Genomic DNA, 24,946 nt, shown 5'->3' on the forward strand with positions numbered 1-24,946 from the left:
AGTTTATAAAATCTGCTAAGCGGCCGATGCTGACTTTCACACCAAAGCCTGATTCAAGGCCCTAGATATAGAAACAGGAATAAAGGCAAATCTATTAGGTGAACTAAAGGCCCAAAGCCCAAGTCATCTTACTGGGGATCTGTGATGACAGCACATAGCGGGTGACACTGAGTGCCTGGCCTCCCCACGCCGCCTTCCCCAGGACTACAGTGGACACGCTCCACGTCCCGCTCACAGGCCCAGCGAGGGACTGCTCAGAAGGTCCAGACCCTCACTTAGAACGAGGTGTCCTCGGATGGACCTTCTTGTTTGTCGTTTAGTCACTCAGTCGTGTCCGACTCTTTGTGACCCCATGACTGTAGCACACCAGGCTTCCCTGTCCTTCAGGGACCTTCTCGCCACCAGCTATCAATGCACACAGTGCAACCTCATTGCCACGTGCCATCCACCAGACACAGGCCAAAGAGCACAGGTCAGGTGGCCAGTGGCTTCAGGGAGCTCCTGGGAGGCACAAACCTGCTTACAGACACAGGCTGAATGCCTGGAGCGGGAGCATCCTGGGAATGAGGTCATAACCTCCAGGACTTTCATCTCACGCACACCATCACCATCCCCTGGGAGTGCTGGGAGGAACACGCCTAGTCGTGCACAAGGAATCAAGACAACAGAACACAAAGACCCCACATAACGTTTAAATGGGCGCCCAAAACCTCCCGCACGTGACAGAGGAAAGCAAAAACTTGGCTGTCTCCAAGACCAAGCATTCGCCGGCCTCAGGGAGGTACAGCTAGAACCGCCCTTCCCTGAGGGCCCTCAGGCAGCTTTCACACTGGGAGCAGGGAGACCGGACTTTTGCTATGTACCATTTTTCAGCTTTCACAATAAATTCATTAAAGAAAAAAAAAAAAATGAAACCAACGAAAAGGCGATGAAAAAAAGATACAATGTCAATTTATGTAACATGCCTACTATACAGGTGACATCGTTTAAAAGATAAAAAAGTACAAGATTTATAGGAGAAAGCACAAGCCCTAAAATGGTGACACAATTTGGGGGGGAAAAAAAGGAAATTAGAGGACTCACTCTATCCAGTATTAGGGTTACTATGGAGCCGTGGTAACCCAGACAGAAAGACAGACAGACCAATGGGACAGAACAGGGAAAACCTTTAGGATCGAGAGCTAGGCAACGAATTCTCAGATTCTCAGACTTGACACCAGAAACATGATCCATAAAAGAAAACAGTAGTGAGTTGGATCTCATCAAAATTAAGACTCTTGTTGTCGTGAAGACTTGTAAAGAGGATGAACAGAAACCCACAGACTGGTAAGAAGAACACGCAAACCACTTGCCCAAGAAAGGACTCGTATCTGGAATACAGAGACTCCCAAATTCAACAAAAAACAAACAACCCAGTAAAAAAGGGAGGCAAAAGACTTTGTTGGAGCTGAAGGCAGGCCACCCAAGCCACATATTGTTATATGAGTTAAAGTTACTTGACAAATGGCCAGTGGGGGGGATGGTATTTAAAACACCCCAACTCTGAAAGCAAGAATAAATGTCTCATGTGAGGGTACATTCCCCATTTCAGGAAGCAAGAAAGCATCCTCATCACCAGTTACGGAAATAAATCTTGTCACTCCTTCACCAGCCCCTTCTGTTAAATCTTCCCAAATAACCGTTTCTTTGTCCAAAAATGATATATAAACAGCCTGCTTTGGTCACTTCAGGGGGCCCATTTTATGAGACCGCCGTGTGTACGAATTAACTCGTTTTTTCCCCTGTTAATCTGTCTGGTGTCACTTTAATCACTAGACCGACCAAAAGCACACAAGGAGCACTGGTGGTTAAACATCACAAACCAGCATCTCACTGAAGAGGATACAGGTGGTAAATACCACACGAAAAGATGCTCAACATCCCCAGCATCACCATGAGAGAAATGCAAATTAAAGCCATGGTGAGCTATCACCACACAGCTCAGCAAAGTAACTAACACAAAAATAATGACACCACCAAATGCTGACAGATGACGGAGGGCGCGCTTACAGTGGTGCAGCCCCTCTGGGAAACAGCAAGGCCCTTCCGTGCAGATCTAAACGTGCAACTACCATATGCCCCCCAAATCCTACTCTTGGCACTTGTCCCAGAGAAATAGAAATTGTATTCACACGAAAACCTGTACATAAATGGTCACAGCAGCTTAATTCTTAACAGTTCCAAAGCAGAAACAACCCAGAGGCCCAAGAGCAGATGAACAACACAGGCAGCTGTGCACAGCCAGACTGGGAACGCAACTCAGCCAGGGGTGGGCCGGAAGCAGGGGCTGCCACTACTGCCAAGGCCTGGCTGGACTCTGGGAATCCTGCTGCAGGAAAGGTAGTCCTAAAGGTCACACCGTATATTCTTGTTCACTCAGTCGTATCTGACTCTGCAATCCCATGGACTGCAGCACACCAGGCTTCCCTGTCTTTCACCAACTCCCAGAGCTTACTCAACCTCATGTCCACTGAGTTGGTGATGTCATCCAACCATCTCATCCTCTGTCGTCCCCTTCTCCTCCCACCTTCAATCTTTCCCAACATTCAGGCTCTTTTCCAATGAGTTGGTTCTTCACATCAGGTGGCCAAAGGATTGGAGTTTCAGCTTCTGCATCAGTCCTTCCAATGAATATTCAGAACTGATTTCCTTTAGGATAGACTGTCTTTGCAGTCCAAGGGACTCTCAAGAGTCTTCTCCAACACCACAGTTCAAAAGCATCAATTCTTCAGCGCTCAGCTTTCTCTATAGTCCAATTCTTACATCCATATATGACCACTGAAAAAACCGTCTAGCTTTGACTAGACGGACCTTTGTTGGCAAAGTAATGTCTCTGCTTTTGAGTATGCTGTCTGGGTTGGTCATAACTTTTCTTCCAAGGAGCAAGCATCTTTTAATTTTATGGCTGCAGTCACCATCTGCAGTGATTTTGGAGGCCCAAAACATAAAGTCTGTCACTGTCTCCATTATTTCCCCATCTATTTGCCATGAAGTGATGGGCCCAGATGCCATGATCTTAGTTTTCTGAATGTTGAATTTTAAGTCAACTTTTTCAGTCTCCTCTTTCACTTTCAACAAGAGGCTCTTTAGTTCTTCGCTTTCTGCCATAAGGGTGGTGTCATCTGCATATCTGAGGTTATTGATATTTCTCCCGGCAATCTTGATTCCAGCTTGTGCTTCATCCAGTCCAACATTTCTCATGATGCACTATGCATATAAGTTAAATAAGCAGGGTGACAATATATAGCCTTGACATACTCCTTATCCTATTTGGAACCAGTCTGTTGTTCCATGTCCAGTTCTAACTGTTGCTTCTTGACCTGCATACAGATTTCTCAGGAGGCAGATAAGGTGGTCTGGTACTCCCATCTCTTGAAGAATTTTCCACAGTTTGTTGTGATCCACAAAGTCAAAGGCTTTGGTATAGTCAATAAAGCAGAAGTATATGTTTTTCTGGAACTCTCTTGCTTTTTCAATGACCCAGATAACCACAATGGTGTGATCACTCACCTAGAACCAGACATCCTGGAACGTGAAGTCAAGTGGGCCTTAGGAAGCATCACTATGAACAAAACTAGTGGAGGTGATGGAATTTCAGCTGAGCTATTTCAAATCCTATAAGATGATGCTGTGAAAGTGCTGCACTCAATATGCCAGAAAATTTGGAAAACTCAGCAGTGGCCACAGGACTGGAAAAGGGCAGCTTTCATTCCAATCACAAAGAAAGGCAATGCCAAAGAATGCTCAAACTACCACACAATTGCACTCATCTCACACGCTAGCAAAATAAAGCTCAAGATTCTCCAAGCCAGGCTTCAACAGTGCGTGAACCATGAACTTCGAGATGTTCAAGCTGGATTTAGAAAAGGCAGAGGAACCAGAGATCAAATTGCCAACAACCACTGAATCATCAAAAAAGCATCCAAACCACAAGAGCGCGAAGACGGCAGCTCAGCATGCTCATAGCGCCCCCTCCGCCTTGGCACCAGAGGAGAAGGCCCCAGAGGAGAAGGCCCCAGGTCACTGGGTGCGGCGCCCCACGGAGCGCACAGGCCAGAGCACAAACCAGAATCCAAGAGGACCAAATACATCGTCACCAGGAAGCAGCTTTGTGACAGGAGAAATTTCATCGCCAGTAATTAGGCAGTCGATCCCTACCTTTTCAAATGAGCTTCAAACAGAAGCACCTTTCACTGCGATAGACATGTGCCACTAAGGAAGGAGGGGTCACTTAGGCGGTGTTTAATACAAAGAACTTCCACTGATTTTAAAGGATTTTAATTGTAACTTAGAAAAAAAAAAATTCTGTTTTTCTATTCCACCTCTTCCCTAGGATATCATAAAAGCATCAGTGCTTTGATTTTATTATTGCTTCCCAAAATTAGTTCTTAGGTTCCAATAAACAGAAAGAAAATATAAAAGGCAATTTCTTTAAGGCCTTGCAGTGCAGCTTGCGAAGATAATGGGGATCAAACCCAGGCCCCCTACAGTGGAAGCCCAGAGTCCCAACCACTGGACCACCAGGGAACTCCCCAAAAAGCAACTCTTAAACACAGATTTATCAAGAGTCTTACTGTATCCCAAGGAGTCTTACAATTACTGCCTGGGGGAAAATATCAGGCACAAACGTGAAGATTTCTCAAGGAATCACTAGGTTTCCTACTGATGCTCAAGACAAAAGAAGAGAAACTGCAGGACACAGACAAGGTCTTGGGCTTTCCTGGGAAACTTTTGCTTGAAACACAGTTTCAAAGACTCCACATACTTCAAAGAACAGAGAGCAGGCAGGCAGTGGGGAGCTCTGTGACCTGACGGAGCCCCTACATCTGAGGACAGAGGTCATGATTCCACATCACCCACAAGTAGAGGGCACGGCTGCAACACGGATCCCAGGCCCCACCCTCACTTAGATGGCAGCACCCACTGCACACTCGCCCCTCCGGGACCCCCTTGCATCTCCGCCTGGAGGCCGGCAGCCCATTGTGACCCGCCCGCCACAGGCTACAGCCCACTTTCCAGCTGGGACCCAGAGGGAGTGGGAGCCACCCTCCCCCCGCCCCTGGGCCTCGCTCCTGCTTCATAAGCCGGTGACAACAGTCTCTTGGGAGGTGGTCACGGGTGAGAGCCACCCACACCCTCAAGAAAAGGACCAAACAGGACAACTTACAGAGGCTGCTCTCCTGCAGTTTACATCTCGGTCGAAAACAGTGGCAATCACCAGCGCGCTGTGAGGAAGAGAGGAGGAGGTTCATGAAAGGGACTCTCCACAGACCCCCGGGATGCTGACCCCACAGTCTCCCTTCTCCACGTGCCCAGGAGCCCGTCCATGGCTCGTGGGTTCAGTGGTAGATATGCTCATAGGGCAGCGGGGGTGGCCAACCCCAACTGCACCAGAGCCAGCGGGCTCACAGGGAGGGTGGCCTCGTGCACAGGCCTTGTAGGCCAGGACGAGGACAGCAGTATTGGGGGCAGGACCACAGGTACAAACAGAAACAAGAGGGCCCAGGAGGCCAGCAAGAGCAGCGATGAGCCCTGCACCTCCCCAGAAATGGCAGCCAAGCAGAGCTGCTCTGAGGGGCCTATTCCCGAAGTCAAACTCTGACCACAGTTGGCAAGAAGGAAGCTCCCCCCGGGCTCAGACTGTCCACCAGCCTCACTGAAACCTCCCTTTGCTACATCGTCACCCTCAACCATCAGGGACATATCAGGAGGAGCTCAAGTGCTTACTGGGCTTCGGCGACAACAGAAAGCAAACTGGGACAGAGCGCTGCTGCTGGTGTGACCTGTGAACTGATCTCCCATCAGCCCCCAGAGGAAATGCTTGAAAAGGGGTTATTTCGGACACACCGAGATCTCCTGAAAGAGATGCTGCCCTCCTGTCTGATAGCCATTCTGTTTGGTACTGAAATTGGGGGAGCCAACTCTACGAATCTGTCAACAGCTGTTCATGACGGGTGAATTTTCCCGAATGCAAATTAAAAAGTATAGGCAGCGAGGCCCCTGGGACACTGGAAATGTGCCTGTGTGAGCCAGGGGCACCCCACTCGATGGACGGGGAGGACACAGAGGAGCACTCTCCCCTGGAGCGGTCGTGTTTCTCACAGGGAGGGTCAGCAGTGTTGAAACCACTGCACACAGACGCTGGGAGGGAGCCGGGATGAAGAAGTACTGCGCACAGGAAGGAGGTCAGGGGACTGGGCAGGCCTGGGCTGGAATCGCAGGTGTCCACGCAGTTGGCCAGGCTGGAGGTACAAAGGGTAGTGTAGGAGTGGGTGTGGGCGTGGAACCCAGGTCTTGAATTCTAAACACCATTCTCCACTAAGAGGAACAAGGACTCCTGGAGGTGGTTGACTCCAAGGCTGGGGCAAGGAAAAAAGAAAAGCCTGGAACATCTTGTCGTGCTAGAAATTGAGAAACCATTAGGAAAAATGAAAAAAGGCACAGAAGCCAACCTGAAGTTGTTCCCAATAACTAAACATGCTGCAATCTGACACCAAAATAACCAGCAGTGTTAGAAGACAAGGCGTGGTCCACACTGATGTAAGTCAACAAAGGAGCAGAAAGCAGAGGGACCCGTTTTCCTATGAAACCACCACCATCGCTGCTGGCCTAGCACAGGAGCTGATGGGCACCGAGTGTGAAAACTGGATAGTTATTAGAGTCTCAAAGCACCCCCAAAATGCTTATCGCTCTTTAAACGTTAATTTTATAGACTTCAACGGGGGGCAGTGAGTTTGGGACACACCCCAAATTCAAAACCAAGATGGCACATCACCAAACAGCAGCTGCGGTTTAATCACTGGCCCCACACAACACTCATTCTCTGGTCTCCTTTGTGAGAAGTCAACGTTCAGGGAAGCTGATGAAGGGCTTTTACGGGAACTGCTATTATTTTTGCTATTCTTCTTTAAGTCTAAATTTAGTTCAAACTTAAAAGTTTTTTTGAAAAGCAACTAAATATCTAAAGATTTTTAAAGATCCAGTATTATTAGTATTTGGGGTCCTTTCACTAGTTGAAGCTGAAATGAATTTCAGCAAAACTCTTATTAAAGAGAAGAACCTTTTCCTTTAATAAAGGCAACAGAGAGTGGTTTCCTTTTCCTCTCTCAACTCTTTACTATATTATAAACTATACCCAAGACGAGATTAAAAAAAAAAAAATACCAGTCTTAACACTAAAGGAAATTCATCAACTTTAGCGGGACCATTTAAAGATTAATTGATTCCATTTCAACATCTAAATGCTTTTGTTAACAAAATTTCAGAAATCATTAAACTGACCAAGACATGTAATTCCGTGATCTTTCAATAACCAGCAATTATAAACCTCCTGGTTTTTTCTTTTGTGAAATACAGCTGACTTACAACGCTGTGTTAGTTTCGGGTGAACAGCGAAGTGATTCAGTCACACACAGGTGTGCATCTATTCCTTCTTCACACCCCTTCCTCTTATAGGTTATTATAACACACTGAGTATAACTCCCTGTGCCACACAGGAGGTCCTGCTGAGACGGGTTTCTATACAGCAGTACGCATAATGCCAATTGCAGCAACATGGATGGATCTAGAGATTACCAACTAAGTAAGGCAAAGGCAAGTATCATATGATATCACTTACACAGAGGGAAAAAAATGGTACTAAGGCTGAGATGTACGGCAAGAGTAACGTGGAAACTCACACTACCATTTGTAAAACAGAGAGCCAACGAGAATTCTCTGTATGTCTCAGGAAACTCAAACTGGGGCTCTGTATCAACCTAGAGGGGTGGGATGGGGAGGGAAATGGGAAGGAGATTCAAAAGGGAGGGAATATATGTATACCTATGGCTGATTCATGTTGAGGTTTGACAGAAGACAACAAAATTCTGTAAAGCAATTATCCTTCAATTAAAAAATAAGTAAGTTTTTTTAAAAAAAATGGTACTAATAAACGTTTATACAAAACAGAAATAGACCCACGGACATATAAAACAAACTTACAGTTACCAAAGGGGAAAGGTGGCGAGGGATAATTTAGGAGTTTGAGATTAACATATACACGTGACTGTTCTTAGTGACAACATATTTGATATTTTACTCTAAAATATACTATCATCAATGGAATTTTAAGTGTTATATTTACATATGAGTAAGTGCTAAAGCTAAGTCATTTCAGTTGTGTCTGACTCTTTGTGACCCCATGGACTGTAGCCTGCCAGGCTCCTCTGTCCATGGGATTTTCCAGGTAAAGAAACCGGAGTGGGTTGCCATTTCCTCCTCCAGGGGATCTTCCCAACCCAGGGATCAAACTCGTGTCTCCGGCATCTCCTGCATTGACAGCCAGGTTCTTTACTACTAGCGCCACCTCCATAAGATCATATGTATTTTAGGAAAATATACTAACCAAGAATTCCCGCTTTCCTTTAATGTCTGACATAAGAAATATGTGGACATGTTTTCACTGACTCTGGGTCCAGCCAACACTACCAGAAGTTCACATTACACACTGAATTCTTGAAATTTCCTGTCAATCTATTTGTCCTAAATTACAATTTTTTAATTATTGAACACTTATTAATAAAGAGAAAATGGAAAAAAAGAAGAAACTTAGAATCACCTGCCAATCTACAGTCCACCATAACCCCTGCAAGGTCACTGCTAAGTTATACACCAAACCCCTCCGACCCCCAGACCACCCCCCCTCCAAGCTGTGGACATGCTGGCTCTGCCCAGGACAGGCTGAGCCCAATTTCAACCTTGGTGCAGCCAAGACCACTGAGCCAAGACCAAGTTCCACCCTGTGCCACCTGCTGCGCCATGCAGGTCAGCCTGGGGGGCCTGCCCTGTGGTGCCAAACGGAGATAGTTGGGCTTTAAGACTGTATGTTTACATTGTAATCAAGCCAAAACAGTACTGAACTCCTGTGTCGAAGGGCCCTTCCCAGCTTCATCATGTGTGGATTACCTCCTTCCAGCCACGGGCAAGGGGCTCCATCTACTTCACTCTCTTTGCACCTGCTCCCCATGGTTACCTGGTGGTTACGAGGGGCGCAGCAGGGGCTGTCCCGGTCGAGCTCAGGCACTCACTGCAGGACACTGCGTTTACACTCATCTGCAGACACCTCTCTGTGTTCGCCCTCAGGTGGGTCTGTGGGCACACCCCCTCCCCCCATGGTACGGCCCAGCCCAATTGGCTCAGTTCCTGTGGTCACTAGCCACACAGCAGTCATTCCTGGAGAGACTGTATGTCATGGGAACCCCAGCAGAAAGCCCCCTGAATGGCAAGCAGCGGTCTACCTCTGGGTGCAAGGCCCCTGTTCCTTCACGGTGAGCATACCCTGGCCTTGTGGTCACAGGAACAGACCCCCACAGCTCATGAGGGCCTGGGGCCAGGCCACCAACTCAGACAGGCAGGGTGAGGCTTGTCCAAAGACTGGTAACCAAAGGGCCGGCATTGGCTATAGCCGAGAACTTGACCCTGGGGCACTACAGACGGGCCCACAAACCTCCATCAGGTTGCTTCTGCATTCGTGAGTAAATGGCTTAAAATATTTACTGCTTTATTCACATTCTACCAGCCTTCACAGAATACAGTAGGACAAATATAACAAAACCACTTAAAAAGCACAACTTTTAAGTACAGACTCAAGTTAATTCAACAAGTCCACTGTGTAAACCTCTGTGAATGCAACAGGTTTTTAACACTGTTCTGGTGTGGACTAAATTTTGAAAATTGTTCTGATTTCACACTTTCAGAACAAAACTGGCTTATCTGGAAATACCAGCATGTTTCAAATAACAGTACGTGTGACAACACGGGTTACATATAATCACGAGAGATTCCCCCAGGGCCCCCAGGGCCCCCACGTCCCGTGGGCTGTGAAGTCTTCCTCAGCAGAACGGGGCAGAGCATGACTCTGCGCTCTCTTTTCCCATTTCCGAGAGGGGTGCAGGGGCCAGGCTGCAGCCAGCCAAGGACCATTCTAAGCACATGGCAGCCACTGGGCCTGGAACGCTCTCGGTATCTTCACCTGTTTGCTTTCGCTGGGAGAGTTCAGGTGATACTTCACCAGGATTTCCCAACACAGAAGGATGGTCTATGTCAAACAGAGAGGGATTTTCTTTCTTGTCCGAGTCAGGGGAGCTGCATGCCCAGACCTGCTCCAAGTTCCAGGCACCTGGCTTTTAGCAGGTACAGCAAAGAGCAGATCTTACCCCAAACTCAATTTTTGTTAGTTGGTGTAGTATTTTTGTGGCAATAAAAAACAAAACATCCTTTTTACCTTGAGTAACAGTAACCCTGTCATTTCAAAATATCAAAATGTCATTTCAAAATATGCTTTTCAAAATATCAAGATGGATGATTTCTTACCCATCCATGCTTAAAAGCTACAAGTCACACTATTTGGGAAATAAACTGCAAGACCCGCCTGTGGCTAAATTTTTCCCTAAATCAGAAGAATCAAAGTTCAGGAGCCAGCTGACATGACGGTGAAACACAAGACATCTGCAAAGTACTTCAATCACAGCAGAGCTACATGGAGGCCGAGGGGAGGCCTGACAGGTGGACAGGCGGGAACACTCTGGTCAGTAACTGCCACTTAATTTTTCTCAAGAAACAAAAAAGGTTATCTTCCCCCTGGAAGTCTGCCATCAAGAAACGCTGAGTGGGAACAAGACGTAGCTTTGAGCAATGCTTGCCATTTCCTGATTTTTCAGGACAATCTTGCCCTCGAGGAAGAGATCTGGGAGCCAATCCCCAGGCGCTGCCCACGCTGCCCTGCTCGCCCAGCTTGCTCTGCGAGGCTGAGCTGGGCACTGCCCCTAGCACGGGAGGGGCCCTGCAGGGTTGATGTCAACAGGAGCTCGGCTTACAAAAGAGTTTCAGGTGAGGAAATCGCTAGAAGGTGACAACCAACGCATATGCTGGCAACAGGGCTCTTTTTTTTTCTCCTTTTCTTCTTGCAAACTAGCTTTTGATTACTGGTGAGAAGGCTATTTCAGAATAATACACGACCATCCTCTACCATTTTAACTCTGTGTTTCTCTGTCCCTAAATTACGCTTAGCTTCTCAGGAAGCCCGATTTACTTATCCACAAAATAATTACTCCATCTCTTAATCTGCGTATAACACTTAGGAAATACGGGTTTTCAAAACCGACCAACACTAATTCAAACTATGTTGTGTACTGACCTAGAAACTTCCTTTGGGGTATTTATAAAACAGAGATGGTGAGCATATATCCACGGGTGAAGTGAAACGACAGTTCCTCACGTTCCTCTAGGAAGGTTCTTCCCTGCCCGGCCGTCTGAGCTGGGGGCCGGCCACACTGACCTCTCCCTCTGTGTGGGCTGCGCCCAGCCCTGCCTCGTTACTACCGCCGCCTGACTCTCTCCATCAGATGTGTCTAGTTCGTTTATAGAATTATAGTTTGATCTCAACTGTCTACTTTTGCAGGATTCAAACTGAAGAGTTTGTGAAAGTATAGTTGAAGATCTCAAGATTTTATCATGTGCCAGGATGAATGGGCTTAAAAGCTGACAATTAAAATGTGGTCACTTATTACAAACCAAGAGAGGCAGATCTCGAAGGACACACCCCAACCGATACTTCTAAGGCAGGGAGGCGAGCACCAGCAGCGTCCTGAAGGCTCACGTGGCACTGTGACTCACCTCCAGCCCGCCCGCTCCACCCCCCAGGCCTGCCATGGAGATGGACCGGGAAGGGCTGGAGCACAGGCTCCCTAGGAACCTGCCAAACTGGACTGAGAAAGCTGCCAGGCACAGCTCCAATGGGCACATGCCAATCCAGTCCTGGGATGGGTGCAGGGGAAGGGGACAAGAGAGGCCCTCTCTGAGCAGAAACTCCACAAGGCACCAATTCCAGGGTCAATTAGGAGAAATTAGGAGCGCTGTGAAGCAGGAGTCTCTGGGCTCCCCTGCCAGCTTGCACTTTCGGTGAGTGTAAACTCATCAGCGATCTCTTGGGCGTGCCCGAGACGTCAGGGAAATTCAGCCTTCCCCGAGATCAAAGGTCCTGAGTGAACCACACGAGTTTCTGTGGATGGACGAGTTTCTGTGGATGGACGTGGCCACCAGTCCCTGCAACTGTGATCTGTCCTTCAACCCAAGCACCATTTTTAAAAAAATCCCACCTCAGAAAGCCTGGCATCCTGACCACCCACCTCCACTCCATCCCCCCACATTTCAGAGCCCTTGGGGGTCCCCTGGTAGGGCCTGCCCAGGCCCTCAGCTATAAGCAGACTTGCAGCACCCTTGCCCTGAAGGTTGGCCGCAGAGGCCTCTATCCAGTGGGGTCACTGGTCTCTTCAACACCCTCCCCAGACAGGCACAAGCTCCAGGATGTGACCCCTTCACCAGACAGGGTCTTTCCTTTTCTGAGTAACAGGGGTCACCCTGGAGTAAGATGTGCGGTGCCCCTTCAGCCTCCTGGAGAACTGGATGGGAGTCTGTGAAGGATCGCCCACAATGGGAAACCATGCTTCGAGTGTCACATGTTACACAAGGGCCAGGCTTAACATTCACCAGCACTCCTGCACACCCTCAATGGCTGGTACTCTGCATTAAAACCTCTGCTGAGATGAACACTGCAACGGTGTCTGCTTGCGGCTGAAAGAGTCTCCGTTCCCAAGTCAAGGGCCTGCACAGAACCCTGCTCTCTGGCTCATCTGTGCCCACAGGGCTCAGGACTCTTCACACTATGTCTCTCCAAGTTGGCAATGAGGTCTTGTGACTCTGATGCTCTCACCTATGGGGTGGCGAGAAGCTTCTGCCCCAAGCAGAGGACGTTATGAGTGGTGGCCACTCACCTCTGTGCCCAGTGCCTCTGCTGACGCTTCAGCCCTCAGTCCTGATTCTCTCTTTGGCTGGGCTGAGCCAAAGACAGTCCCCAGAGAAAGGAGGGGCCCAGGTTCCTGCAACCTTCAGTGCTTTCAGCCACAAAGGTTAAACTGAAAAAAGAAGCCTGCCGAGATGATTTCACTCTGAAATGGAATGACCCTTTGAAGCCAGGTCCCCCGAAGTCGGGGCATGCCAGCTTCTGGCAGAGGCAGTGTGACAGGTGCAGAGCTGGACCTGCCTGGGCCCTGGGCACAAGACCTCAGCTGAGTGGGACGCCACGACTGTGAATTAGACAGCTCCCATCTAGAGGCTCATCGTGCTGTGACTGCTGATGGAAACAGTGAGCAAAATACACCCTGCGCTTTCATTCTAGTTACAGAAGCAGCTTCCAAAAAGCTGAGGAGCAGAGCAAGAAAGCAGCAGGCAGAGCCCTCCCCGAAGCTGTATTAACAGCAAACGATCTCACCTTCGTAGACCAACAAGACAGTGGGGAACACACACGAGGGCAGGAGCAGGGGACAAAGACATGGGCAGCCTGGTCTCCGGAGCCAGGCCTCAGGCCGCAGACACCCACCACGGCCTCTCCAGGAGCCTACTGCCCTCCTGCCCCTCCCGGGGTGACATGGCCAGGAGAAGTCAGACACTTTTACGACTTCCTAGGAAGCAGTGTATCTCCCTGAGCAAGGATCAGAATCCCCAGGCTGCTCTGCAGGCCTTCCCTTCACATGAGGGTTAAGATTGAGAGATACAGCCTGGCCACGCGACCTGAGCAGTAAGCGAGCCTGAGAACCCTCTCCTGACCCTCGAGCGGCCCCCGTCCCCTGCGGCTTTTCCCCAGGCGCTGCTGGTGCTCAGACCATAGGGAAGCCCATTGCACTGGCCAGAGGAGGAGACAGAGTTGCCCTGTGGATACATTTTGAGGCCTGAGGGTCTCCCACTCTTGTCAGGGCACCTCCTTGGTGGGAGGCAGCTTCCAGGACTGGAGATCATGTTAAAATCCATCTCTGAGTAAAAGTGGTCAGGTTGGTGTTACAACCATGACCAACCCAGTTCTCAGCTCCTCCTCCAGCGTGACACAGAACCAACAACCAGAAGTGGACGGCTGAATTCCCTTTTCATGTCAGAGGGACTCACTTCAGTCTGACAGGAGACAGGGAGAAAATTAACATCACTATACTAGGGACACATCTCTTTCGAATTTTCCCGGGCACAGACGTAGGATCCTAAAAGTGGGGCCCACGCCCATGTGGCTGGCACAGCCCGCTGCCCTCAATGCTCTGCCCAGGAAGCCATGGAAAAGGTATTTTTCTGACCTCATGAGGCTGTGCTGGTTTTCACTGCACAGGAGCAGACAGTGAAGCAGGCAAGCCAATGCTGTCACTAGTCCAAAGTGACTGGAGGATCACTTAACAGGATTTACCTTGAGATTGCCGCGACGAAAGGCTTCAACTCCTGAGGCTCGTAGGCACGTGCGAAGGCCCAGCACACGTAGCAGGCGGCGTCCCGGACGTTGGAGCCCACGCTGCAGGCGCCCCGCTTCTCCTCGTACGTCAGCGCCCTCAGGATCACGGGGACAACTGCACACAGGGGAGAGAGACTGTGAAGCGGCCCTGAAGCAGTGCTCCTGGCTCCACAGACACTGTGCCCGCTGTACCACCACCCCGCCTGCACCTTGGCCCCGCAGAGCCTGGTGTGAGCAACACACACCACGGTCCCACCCCAAGTCACTTAGAAACTCACGACCTGCTCAGGAAGTCACTCAAGAGTCCACCACCTCGACTCAGGTGAGAATGTTTCTGAAAAGTTGCCCCCAAACTCCTAGAGGATGGCACAGACACGCCCGTCGGCCACACCCAAGGGACGCTACCAGGTCCTAGAAGACGCAAAGGGACACAGGGGCCGCCAGGAGTGAGGGAAGGCGCTGGCACATCAGGGCAGTGAGAGGAGGGTGGGCAACGTCACCCAGGACACTGTCCAGGGAGCAAAGGACACCTGACCCCGAGGCCACGTCCCCCAGAGTCTCGTTGTCAAGGCGACCACAAACAACACATGGGTTTCTAATTCTGGCCAAAAGCCGTCTCCAGCTGGGGAGTGAGCGTGGACCCCGTTACACAGGTGTGCTAACCCTGCTCAGAGGGTATCTGTGACCTCGCTGAGCTTCAGGGCTGAGAGCCAGGATGACAAAGGAAAGCAAGCCCAGGGTCACTCTGTGCTAACTTCAGGAATAACCCAGATATATTGAACTATGTAAATCATCTGTGATATTTAAAATAATTGGAAATACATACAGATATTCTTTCTGGTTCCATTTTAAAATGTCTCACTGAGTTTCTAATACTGCATACGTGGTTTTTTATACAAAGAAACAAGTGAGTTTAAGACCCCTGGGAAGAACACTGTACTGTTAAAGGGAGCTGAAGCTGTACGGTATTTGCCTATTATCATATTCATGTATTTCATGTATATGGGAAGGGTTTGTCTATTAAAGACACGTAAATTACTTTAAAAGAAAATAAACTATATAACACTCACGCACAGAGTTTTATGCTGGCGTGCTGCCATCCACGGGGTCACAAGGAGTTGGACTCCGTGACTAAACAACAGCAAAGGGGGTTTAAAAGTAAAAGAAGTGAGCTCGAGTGAGTGAGCTCAAGTGCCCCGACTCCTGAGCCTGCGCGACGCGGCCCTCCTGCTGCAGCTCCCGAGGCCGCGTGCCCAGAGCCCGTGCCCTGCAACAGGAGAAGCCCACGCACCACAGCCAGAGAGCAGCCCTCGCTCACGGCAACTTGAGAGAGGCCAAGCACCACAACAGAGTCCCAGAGCAGCCAGAAAAGCTTTTAAAATAAAAATAAAATAGCCAGCCAGCATGGAACTATACTCAGTATTTTATCATATCCTTTAGGGGGGAAAAAACCTGAAAAACATATGTGTGTATGAAAAACTAAACCACTGTGCTATACATCTGAAACTAACATGATATTGTAAGTCAATCATACTTCAATAAAATAAAATATAAAATACAAAGCATGTATAAATGCCAAACCAAACCAGAGGACACTACCACAGCTATTTCAGATAAAATAGTTAAATCTAATTAGCCATTTTAAAAATTATCTCAACTTGAACTTAAGCTGTAATGCTTAAAATTGGCCTTCATTTGTCTTACCTGGGGAAGTTCTACTTTACCTGGAACTACTCCTAGTTTTCTAATGTTGTTCATACTCTCTGTGTTAAGAGGGCAGCCTAGTCATGGCCCAACGCGTGTCAGAACTAACAGGCTGTGGCACCTGACGGGCGCCCCGTATAAGCTCAGCGTCAGTGCCTCGCCACATTCTCTAAAATCACCACTCTACCCAGCTGCCCAGACACTTCTGGGGAAGACCGTTCAGCAACTCTTAGCCTGAGGGGAATCTGGATGCTAACTGCTGAGTCCCAATTTATCGGTCCACTGGACAAAATCAATTTCCAAACAGACAGCTATGAGTGACAGCGGTCAGTACCGTCCACATGCGCTTCAGGTGGACGTCACATCCAACCACTACCCTGAGACAGGCTCAGGGACCCCTGGGAGAAGCCCACCTCCACAAGGACACAGCCTCACCCTTGACCAGCAGGCCCCCAGGCCCCTGAGCGGGTGGGGGCGCCGGACGCCGGGGTCAGAGTGAGATGGGTCCTAAGGTCAACCAGTCACAAAGAAAAGGACACCCACTGTGACCTGTGCCCACTAACAGAGGTCTGCCTCAGCACAGTAAGAGACCTCACATGGCTGACCGGCATTTGTTGATGGGAAAATCGACACGCTCAGAGGTCCGAACACAGGGCTATCTGGCCCACTTCTCTGCCTCAAGGAATGGAAGGAGGCCAGCTGTGAGAGGGCAGTGGGAGCCATATGCTGCACTCAGGCTCAGCCCTACTTGAGAGAGGAAAAAAACAGTACAAAGCATGGGCTCTGAGTTCTGTGTAGCAAGGTGGCCCCCACAAACCCCAACTTTGGTCCCTGGCACCCACATGTGCCCATGTGATGTGCTCGGGTAGCCACTGGCCCTCAAGACACAAAGGCTCTGACTGCTCTGCGTCCGCCCAGCTAGGTCAGAGAAGCAGAGACCTGAGCCCGCATGGGCCTCAGGGCCTCACTGCCAGCCCTGCCCACCCATGCGACCAGGCTGCTGCAGCTCCCCTGGCGGGTCCCACCCCAGTTCTCAGCATGGGCAGGTTCAAATTCTTTCTCTCGAAAGCTCCGGTGACCCCTCTATTACTCCTGCCACAAACACCAGTGGCTGAGGCCCAAGTACAGGTGAAGAAGCGCTCAGTTCAGTTCAGTTGCTCAGTCATGTCCGACTCTTTGCGACCCCATGGACTGCAGCACGCCAGGCTTCCCTGTCCAACACCAACTCCCGGAGCTTACTCAAACTCATGTCCATCAAGTTCAGTGATGCCATCCAACCACCTCATCCTCTGTCGTCTCCACCTCCTCCTGCCTTCAATCTTTCCCTGCATCAGGGTCTTTTTCACTGAGTCAGCTCTTCACATCAGGTGGCCAAAGTATTGGAGCTTCATCACCAGTCCTTCCAATGAATATTCAGGATCGGTTTCTTTTCGGATGGGCTGGAAGAAGTGCTGCCAGCAATAAACGCAGGCCTCGCTGCTGGACTGGGGTCTGAGAGGGGACTACAGGGCCACTGAGAGCAATGCTGGGACACTCGCCTCACAGTCACTGAAAAGGGATTTGATCTGCCTAATGCAAAACCGCTCAGGAGGAGAGAGAGATGACGGATTTCTTCAACAAGAAAGTTGGAAAATGAGGCTCTCGGCTTCAATTCATGCCCCAGGCGGGTAGAAGGATGGGGTCGGGATTGCTGCTGCTGCTGCTGGGCAGGGCCTGTGGCTGCCCCTGACCTCTGGGACCTTCATCACCAGGCTCTTCTGTGCAGGATGAGCTGGGCTTCCAGTTCAGATATCCGGGGACGGGAAGACAAGAGACAGATCAGCCCCAGTCCACGCAGGGTACGGAGCAATTACTGAGCCTTGGGGTGGTATATGAAGGAGACACAGTCTTTGCCCTAAACTTTTATAAGAAGCCATTATCAGAGGAAAAAATTCAAAAACTAACAGCTCTTTCCAGATTCAACAGGTTTAAAATAAGGAAACTCTTCAATCACACTGAACAAAAAACCTTTCTCACGGTTCCAATTACACACTGCAAATACATGTCAAATATATAAGGTTCCCCAGAGGGCTTCCTTTTGGCAACCCAGAGTCCAGCAATGTAATTTAAATACCCTTCTCTCTAGACAGCATGTCATTTGTCTAACGCCAACTGCCTAAGGACAAAGCAGCCTCTAGGTGAGAGAAACGAGTTAACCCTCAGAACACCCAGTCCCCACTGCAGGCCTTTACAGATGCACTCCAGGGATCGGGAGGAGCTCAGACGTTCTCTGCAGCATCCTTAAAAAATAAAAAAAATCACCATACAGCCAGCTCAGAAGTTATGAGTTTTGATAAGTAATGAATTATCCTAATTAAAGCAGTCCATGGTATCGCAAAGAGTCGGACACAACTGAGCAACTGAACAACATACTACTTCAAAATCAAACTCAGCACGTGAGGAATATCACCGCGTGGGCCCAAGTCTCCCAGAGTCACTGAGCCACGTCCCGAGATGCAGTTCAGTATCTACCAGGATGCACTGCGCCACATCTCCCAAGTAGTACTAGAACGACATCTCCCAGACGCATTTGGCTGAGTCTCCTGAGATGCCCCTGAGCCTCGGCACATGATAGAACCGCCTATGCAGCCAGGAGCCTGCCTGCCCAGTCTGAGCCCAGGAAAGCACCAGTTTCCCGGGAGCAGGTGTGGCCAGCACCACTGAACTTCTATTTCAGTCATCAGTACAAACAGCCACCATACCTTCCTAAAGAATGCAGTCCAACTTGCTCGGGAAAAAACATGCTGAATTTGCTGGGGGAAAGGAAATGACGGACAGAAAATCTGGTTCCACAGACATTTAGTTTTTAGTTCCCACAGGACATCTGAAAAAACTATCCCAAAGGCTGACCTGTGGGCAGCACTGCGAGCCACAGCACCAACCACTCTGCACTCGGGGGCAAGTGCAGACTTGGGCACCGGCGTTCCCTGGAGCGTGAGGGATGCCCGCCCCACAGACCCTGGGAGTCCTCAGCCAGGGCTCGTCTCCACAGGTACAACAGAGCGGGATCCTGGGGCACCCTGTGTTGCTGGGGTGGGCACCTGGCCCGCACACCACCTGCTTTCCCCCTCCCCCACGTGCTCCCAGCACACGCACCCTGCCACGGGGGAGCACCCATGAAGCCCTCTGCCTCCCTTTCCACAGGAAAGTCATGTGGCCATGCTGGTCCAAGGGCCCTCCCACTTGTCCTCCCTGTGAACAAGACCGCCCCCCCACCACCACTGCCCATGGTGCTGCGGCTGGGAGGCAAGGCTCAGCTGTCCAGAGGCCAGAAATGGACATTCCCTTTACCAGGTGCCGTAAAAACACGAGAGGTCCCGGTGTGAAGCATGCAGTCCAGGATTTCCTGGGATGCATGTTTAGCCACAGATAAAGGCTCTCCTCAAAAGAGAAACACACAATGGCAAGATAGCAGGAAGTTACTATTTTAGGGCAGGAGCCCATAGTCTTGGGGCAGGACCTTGTGAAATGCGTAACACAATCGCAAAGCAAGACTAGGGCAAACGAGAAGTACCTACTCTTCCATCTGACGGCACCCTATCTCCTCGGTGTGCAGGGCAGCTCCCGCCCAGAGGAAGAGATTAGCGAATATTCCTACATAAAGCATCTCAAACCTCAGTGGATCAATACACTCAAGAAAGTTTTAAAGCGAATAACAAACAAGGTAAGTGTGGTATGATGGATAAAGATGTGATGGCGATTACATGTAAAAAACTCACATACATGTATCATGGGAATATTCCAACCTAAAAAGGGGAGAAACAGCAGACGGGGAAACTTGGGGAAAAAACAGGAATGTAAAAGGTAAGGGACAAGAGAGCCGTTTCTGAAGATCACTCGAGCGGAACCTGACTTTCAACAAAACCTCCAGACCTGTGTGTTGATGCAGTAGGCCATGTGCCTGTGACCCATCCACAGGACACCTGTCCAGAGGGGAGAGTGCGGGAACTGCTGTGTTCAAGCCACTCACCATGGACTCAGGAGGCATGGGTAACAAGGTGATGAGGGCAGTGCAGGCAGATGGCCCTGACCCTGTGTGCCTGGGCCTCCTGGGGTATGTCCCCAACTTGTCACAGAAGCTGCACTGCTGCCACCATGGTTCCTAAGGGCAGAAATAAACCCTGCCATGACGGGACGGGGGGTGTTGTTTAAATACAACAGAGCCACTCAATGCAACTCATGCTGCTACCCAAAGAATATTTAATGACAGGAGGACACTCAGAACCCTCGAGCAGGGTGCATGCCATCAATGGCTCACGTGTGATATTGGTGACAATCAGCACTCACTATGGGCCAGGCCTTTGTCCGATTGACCCTGGAGGTAGGGGAACCGAGGTACGGAGAGACGGCCCAGCCCCTGGACTGCAAAGCCAGCCCAAGCATCATGCTGAGAGCCCCAGGTGCTCATGGCCCCCACCTGCTACAACCTCAACAGTGCGACCTCCAGGCAGCGAGACTCCAGGTTTCCTTAGCTGCTGCTTCATGTCACTGTCCCCAGTGTCCATAATGATCACTCACGATCTTCATAATTATTAACAAAGGCAATACCACACTTTAAAACGTGGTTTCACCCTTTCCACTATTCAGAGGACACCAGTTAGCCACTAGGCCAAGAGCAGGTGAAGGACCCTGGGACCAGGATGACTGCTCCTTGGGGCCCACCCAGCTAGCGTGGGTCCCAGGAGTCTGACACTTCAGACAGGATCACAGCGGGGTCCTTCTCAACATCAAACACATATGCTCCATTTATTCACAGGAACCATTCCTGTGTGGAACACAGATCAGAGAAGAGGACAAATCAAAGAAGAGTAAACACTTACAACGATCTGAGTGCTTGCTTCAGCAGCACATATACTAAACCTGGGACGATACAGAGAAGATTACCACGGTGTCACTTGTATCTAAATCTAAATACGACATAATCTAAAATACAACACAAATGAACCTACCGACAAAACTGAAACGGTCCCACAGACGCAGAGAAACAGACTTGTGGTTGCCGAGGGAGAGGGGCTGAGGGAAGAAGGGGTGGGAGGCTGGGGTTAGCAGGTGTGAGCTGTTACATACAGAACAGATACACACGATCCTGCTGTGCAGCACAGAGAACTATACAGTCGATATCCTATGATAAACCGTAATGGAAAGAATATTTTAAAAAATTAACACCACATCGTAAATCAACTATACTTCAATAAAAATAAATAAGAACGACCAAAAACAAAAAAAAGATCTGACATCAGCCAAGGCCACAGGGAAGATAAGTCCTCCCACAGCGGTAACCCACCACACACACAGGGGTCCTCCTCCAGCCCACAGCAGTCCCCCTACCCAAGCGGCAGCCCCAGCCCAGAGTGGTACCCCTACCTCACCACTGGGGTGGCCATGGCACAATACCAATGAAGCCGAGTAACTGAGAACCTCTGAGCCATGGCTTCCTCGTCACCTGTGCTACCAGAGCATCCACCCAGGTGACACTGGGTACCTCTTTCCTCCCCTCCAGCTCCCTGGGCTCCCCAGAGGGTTAAGGAAGGTGCTGACTGAGAAAGCAAGTGCCCAGTATAGGAGATGCCCCTGTGGCTACCATGGTAAGTTTCCACCAGGCTGGACGAGCAGGTGCGCTTTCCACGGAACTCCTGGTTAGACTGTTTATACTAAACATCTGGTATCCACCTGGTACAGGAACGAACTGTTCTAAACCAGATGCTTCCAAGCAGCTCTGCGAGGAACCCTGGGCTCCGTGCGTTCAGCCACGTTCCGTGACCTGCCACAATGGAACACGACTCCAAAAACAGACTTCACATGATTCCAGGTGTTCAAACTTAATAAAGATTTCAATCAAGAGTGCTTTTCTTTAAAAATTTAGTTTTTTTAAATGTCACTTTTTGGACTACACTGTAAAATAACCTAATTGCATATCTTTCCTATTTTAAGAGACAATTACATGTCTTTTAAAAAAAAAATCAATTAAAATACACTGATGTACTAAGGTATCAATAGAATATAAACAAAAGCACCTCCTCTCTTCAGTGCAGTAAGCATCCGAGGGGATAGTGGTGGCTGGTTCTAGAATCTGATTCCCCAGGGTGCTGCCACAGAGGCCCTGCCCCAGGATGAACTCCGGGGTGCTAAGATCTTTAACTTGCCATGACTGGGGACAGGGGCTGACCAGTGCGGCCCGGCAGCTGACCTCCCAGGTCTGTGCCCACGTCGCCACCACACCTTGCCCCCTGGATGGCTAACGTGTGGCCATCCCCGGGGGTGGCATGACCGGTCTGCACACCATGAGACAACCCAGAGCTGGCTGGCCCTTCTGACTGTGGTGGGGCCGGCTTTGAGTAAACAGATTATCTCCACGGTACCAGCTCTCTGGCGCAGGGGAAACGAGCTGCTGATCCTGTCGAATGAAACACGACTTCCACAGGATATGAAGACGACACTGAACACGAGGCGAGTACGAGAGACAGCAACTGAGCCTTCGGGGGGATGAAGGGCCTTCGGGGGGATGAAGGGCCTCCAAGGGGGAAACGGAAATCGTGCGGTTCCCAAAGTCCCTACCACCAGGCCCAAAAAACAGGACAACGTGCACCCTTTTTGCTGCCACCATCCACACAAATGATAAACAACAAGGCCAAGTGACAAGGCTTCCCTGAAGCCACTCTCTTGGGGTTAGCCGCTTCTGAGCAGGCCAGAGCAGGAGCCAACAGCTGGACCTCTGTCAGGAGGCACCCACAGGGCTGTGTGCCACACGTGGGGGCTCAAAGAATTACTGAAGAAGGGCAGGAAGTGTGCCTGCCGCAGAAGGTGGGCAAAGACGGCTGGACGACAGCTGTGAGGGCGACGTCCCAGTAAGAAGTCAGCACAGGACACAGCGGGTTTTACATTCTGAGGACAAACCACTCTCCACGAAATCAAGACGCCGGGTCCTCTCACAGAGGCCCGGGAGAGCAAATGAAGTTATAAGGTATGCGGACGGTTCCTCATTTTCTACTCACTTTCTCCAAGAAATGAGCCTGTGAAGAAGACCCCACGAGAAGAGGAAGGAGACCGTGTAGCATTTACTTCATTTACGACGCATCTAAGAAACAACTCGCGGGGAGCTTCCAGCATCGAGAACCGGGATGTGTACATGGCAGAGACATTTCTCCATTTAAACCCGATGGGGCTACGTTACATGTCAGTTCACTGAACTGCCCCTGAAGGTGAATCAGCATTTCAAAGGCTTGAGGACCACACCTCTGGGTGAATGCAGGTCCCCCACGTAACCCCTCCTCCCCTCAAGTCGGTTCAGGCATGCATCGAGGGTGCCAGCGTGTGGAGCCCAGCCTCCCAGCAGCCTCCCTGCCCACACTATGTAGAGCGTGCACTGCACACAGCAGGCACAAAACACAGGGAACCTAAGTGCTTCTCTCGTTCCTTCTCCAACAGCACACATCCTTTGAAATTGTTTAAACTGCTTAAGCCATTCCTCCTGGAAATATTTCCCTAATGTTTCCCACAAACATAATCTTCTTTATAACTGAAGGATAACAGACACCTTTCTACCCCTCTTGAAATACACTTACCATGACAATCTTTCAGCTTCTCCAAATTTTATGTATATCAATGACAGTCTAAAGCTTTGGAGGAAAACCTCTTTCCTACTCCCACCCCCCGACCTGTTGCCTAGCCTAAAGTAACTGTGACCATGAGTCTGATCTGTGAATAAGGCCAGTGCCTGGACGCTTTGTGGACAATACAAGTGTAGGGACAGGCAGAACTGCAGTTTGGTTCTCTCACCACAGGCCCCTGGACTATTGGAAAGTCACAGCAAGAGATTAAGGTCCAATCCTTGCGTCTCCAAACACATTAACAAGCCTCCCCAAAGAAGGAGCACGAGAAAGCAAGGAGCTACTTTCCATCCAAGTGACCGGCCGCCACATCCCAGTCATACCACCAAGGAGAAGAGCCTTCCCCAGCTGGTCACAACCCACATGCCCCACAGCACATGGCAAAACTGCCTGCTGAGGAGGGTCTCCAGCCTGGGGTGGCCACCTGGACGTTTAGAAACCTCCGCAGGTGACTGATTCCATGGCCACTGTGGGAACTGACTGCTTTAACTCTTAGCTGGGAAACAAAGTTTCTAAACTGAAACATCACTCCACTATGCTAAAATTCAAATACAACTGTTTGCTTAGAAATTAACCCTCAGAGAGAAAATAGCCTTCTACTGACAGATTGAGTCCCTTTTTTCACCACTGAAAACCCAAAATTTCAGACAGTTTCTCTAAGATCAAAACACCCTACACCTCCTCTAAGTCCCCGGCAGCCCCCCATCCCCGATCTGCGAGGGGGAAGCGCATGACAGGAGGAGGGCGCAGGCAGCCCTCACACCTCCTCCCCGCTGGCCCCAACACGGGCCACTCGCCCTGCAGAGAGCCTGCGGCCAGCACACACTTCCCGCTGAGTCAGGGCTGTGCGTGAACAGCTGTCACTCTGTCAGCAGCGATGACAAGTAGCACCACAGTGCCTGGAGCAAGGCCACTGAACAGGGGCTCTCTCCTCGCCCGGCTGCGGTTTATTAAATTCGAACTAGAGGACGCCAAACGGTACCCAGGGGACGCTGTCACCGGGAAAACACAGGCACAAAACCATTTCACCGGTGCCGCCCACACCTGGTCCAGGTGCCCACTGTGCATGCCTGGGGCCAGGACTTGGGGACAAGCAACACACTCTCCCAACACCCCAGAACTAAGGCGAGATGTGAACCCCCAGGGGGAGGTCCCATCCTTGGCAGACAAAAGTGTTCCCCTGCTTTGGCAGTAGCAGCAGAGCCAGAGCATCTCCTGGTTCTCAGTTGTCACAGGGGGTGCTGGCTCCCCAAAG

At 50.0% G+C, this 24,946-nt stretch overlaps 1 protein-coding gene across 2 annotated transcripts in view; it reads right to left on the bottom strand.

Moving 5' to 3' along the window:
• Positions 1-24,946, bottom strand: part of TBCD (tubulin folding cofactor D) — a 148,543-nt gene that overhangs the window by 50,392 nt on the left and 73,205 nt on the right. For both annotated transcript variants that reach the window (XM_070773833.1, XM_070773832.1), the window contains exons 14-15: positions 14,300-14,456; positions 5,207-5,264 (exon numbers count right to left, since the gene is read on the bottom strand). In XM_070773833.1, coding sequence (XP_070629934.1) covers positions 5,207-5,264; positions 14,300-14,456 — 215 coding nt within the window. The remainder of the gene's footprint in view (positions 1-5,206; positions 5,265-14,299; positions 14,457-24,946) is intronic.

The sequence above is a fragment of the Bos indicus genome, chromosome 19 (assembly GCF_029378745.1).
Source record: "Bos indicus isolate NIAB-ARS_2022 breed Sahiwal x Tharparkar chromosome 19, NIAB-ARS_B.indTharparkar_mat_pri_1.0, whole genome shotgun sequence".
In the NCBI taxonomy this organism is placed as follows: Eukaryota; Metazoa; Chordata; class Mammalia; order Artiodactyla; family Bovidae; genus Bos; species Bos indicus.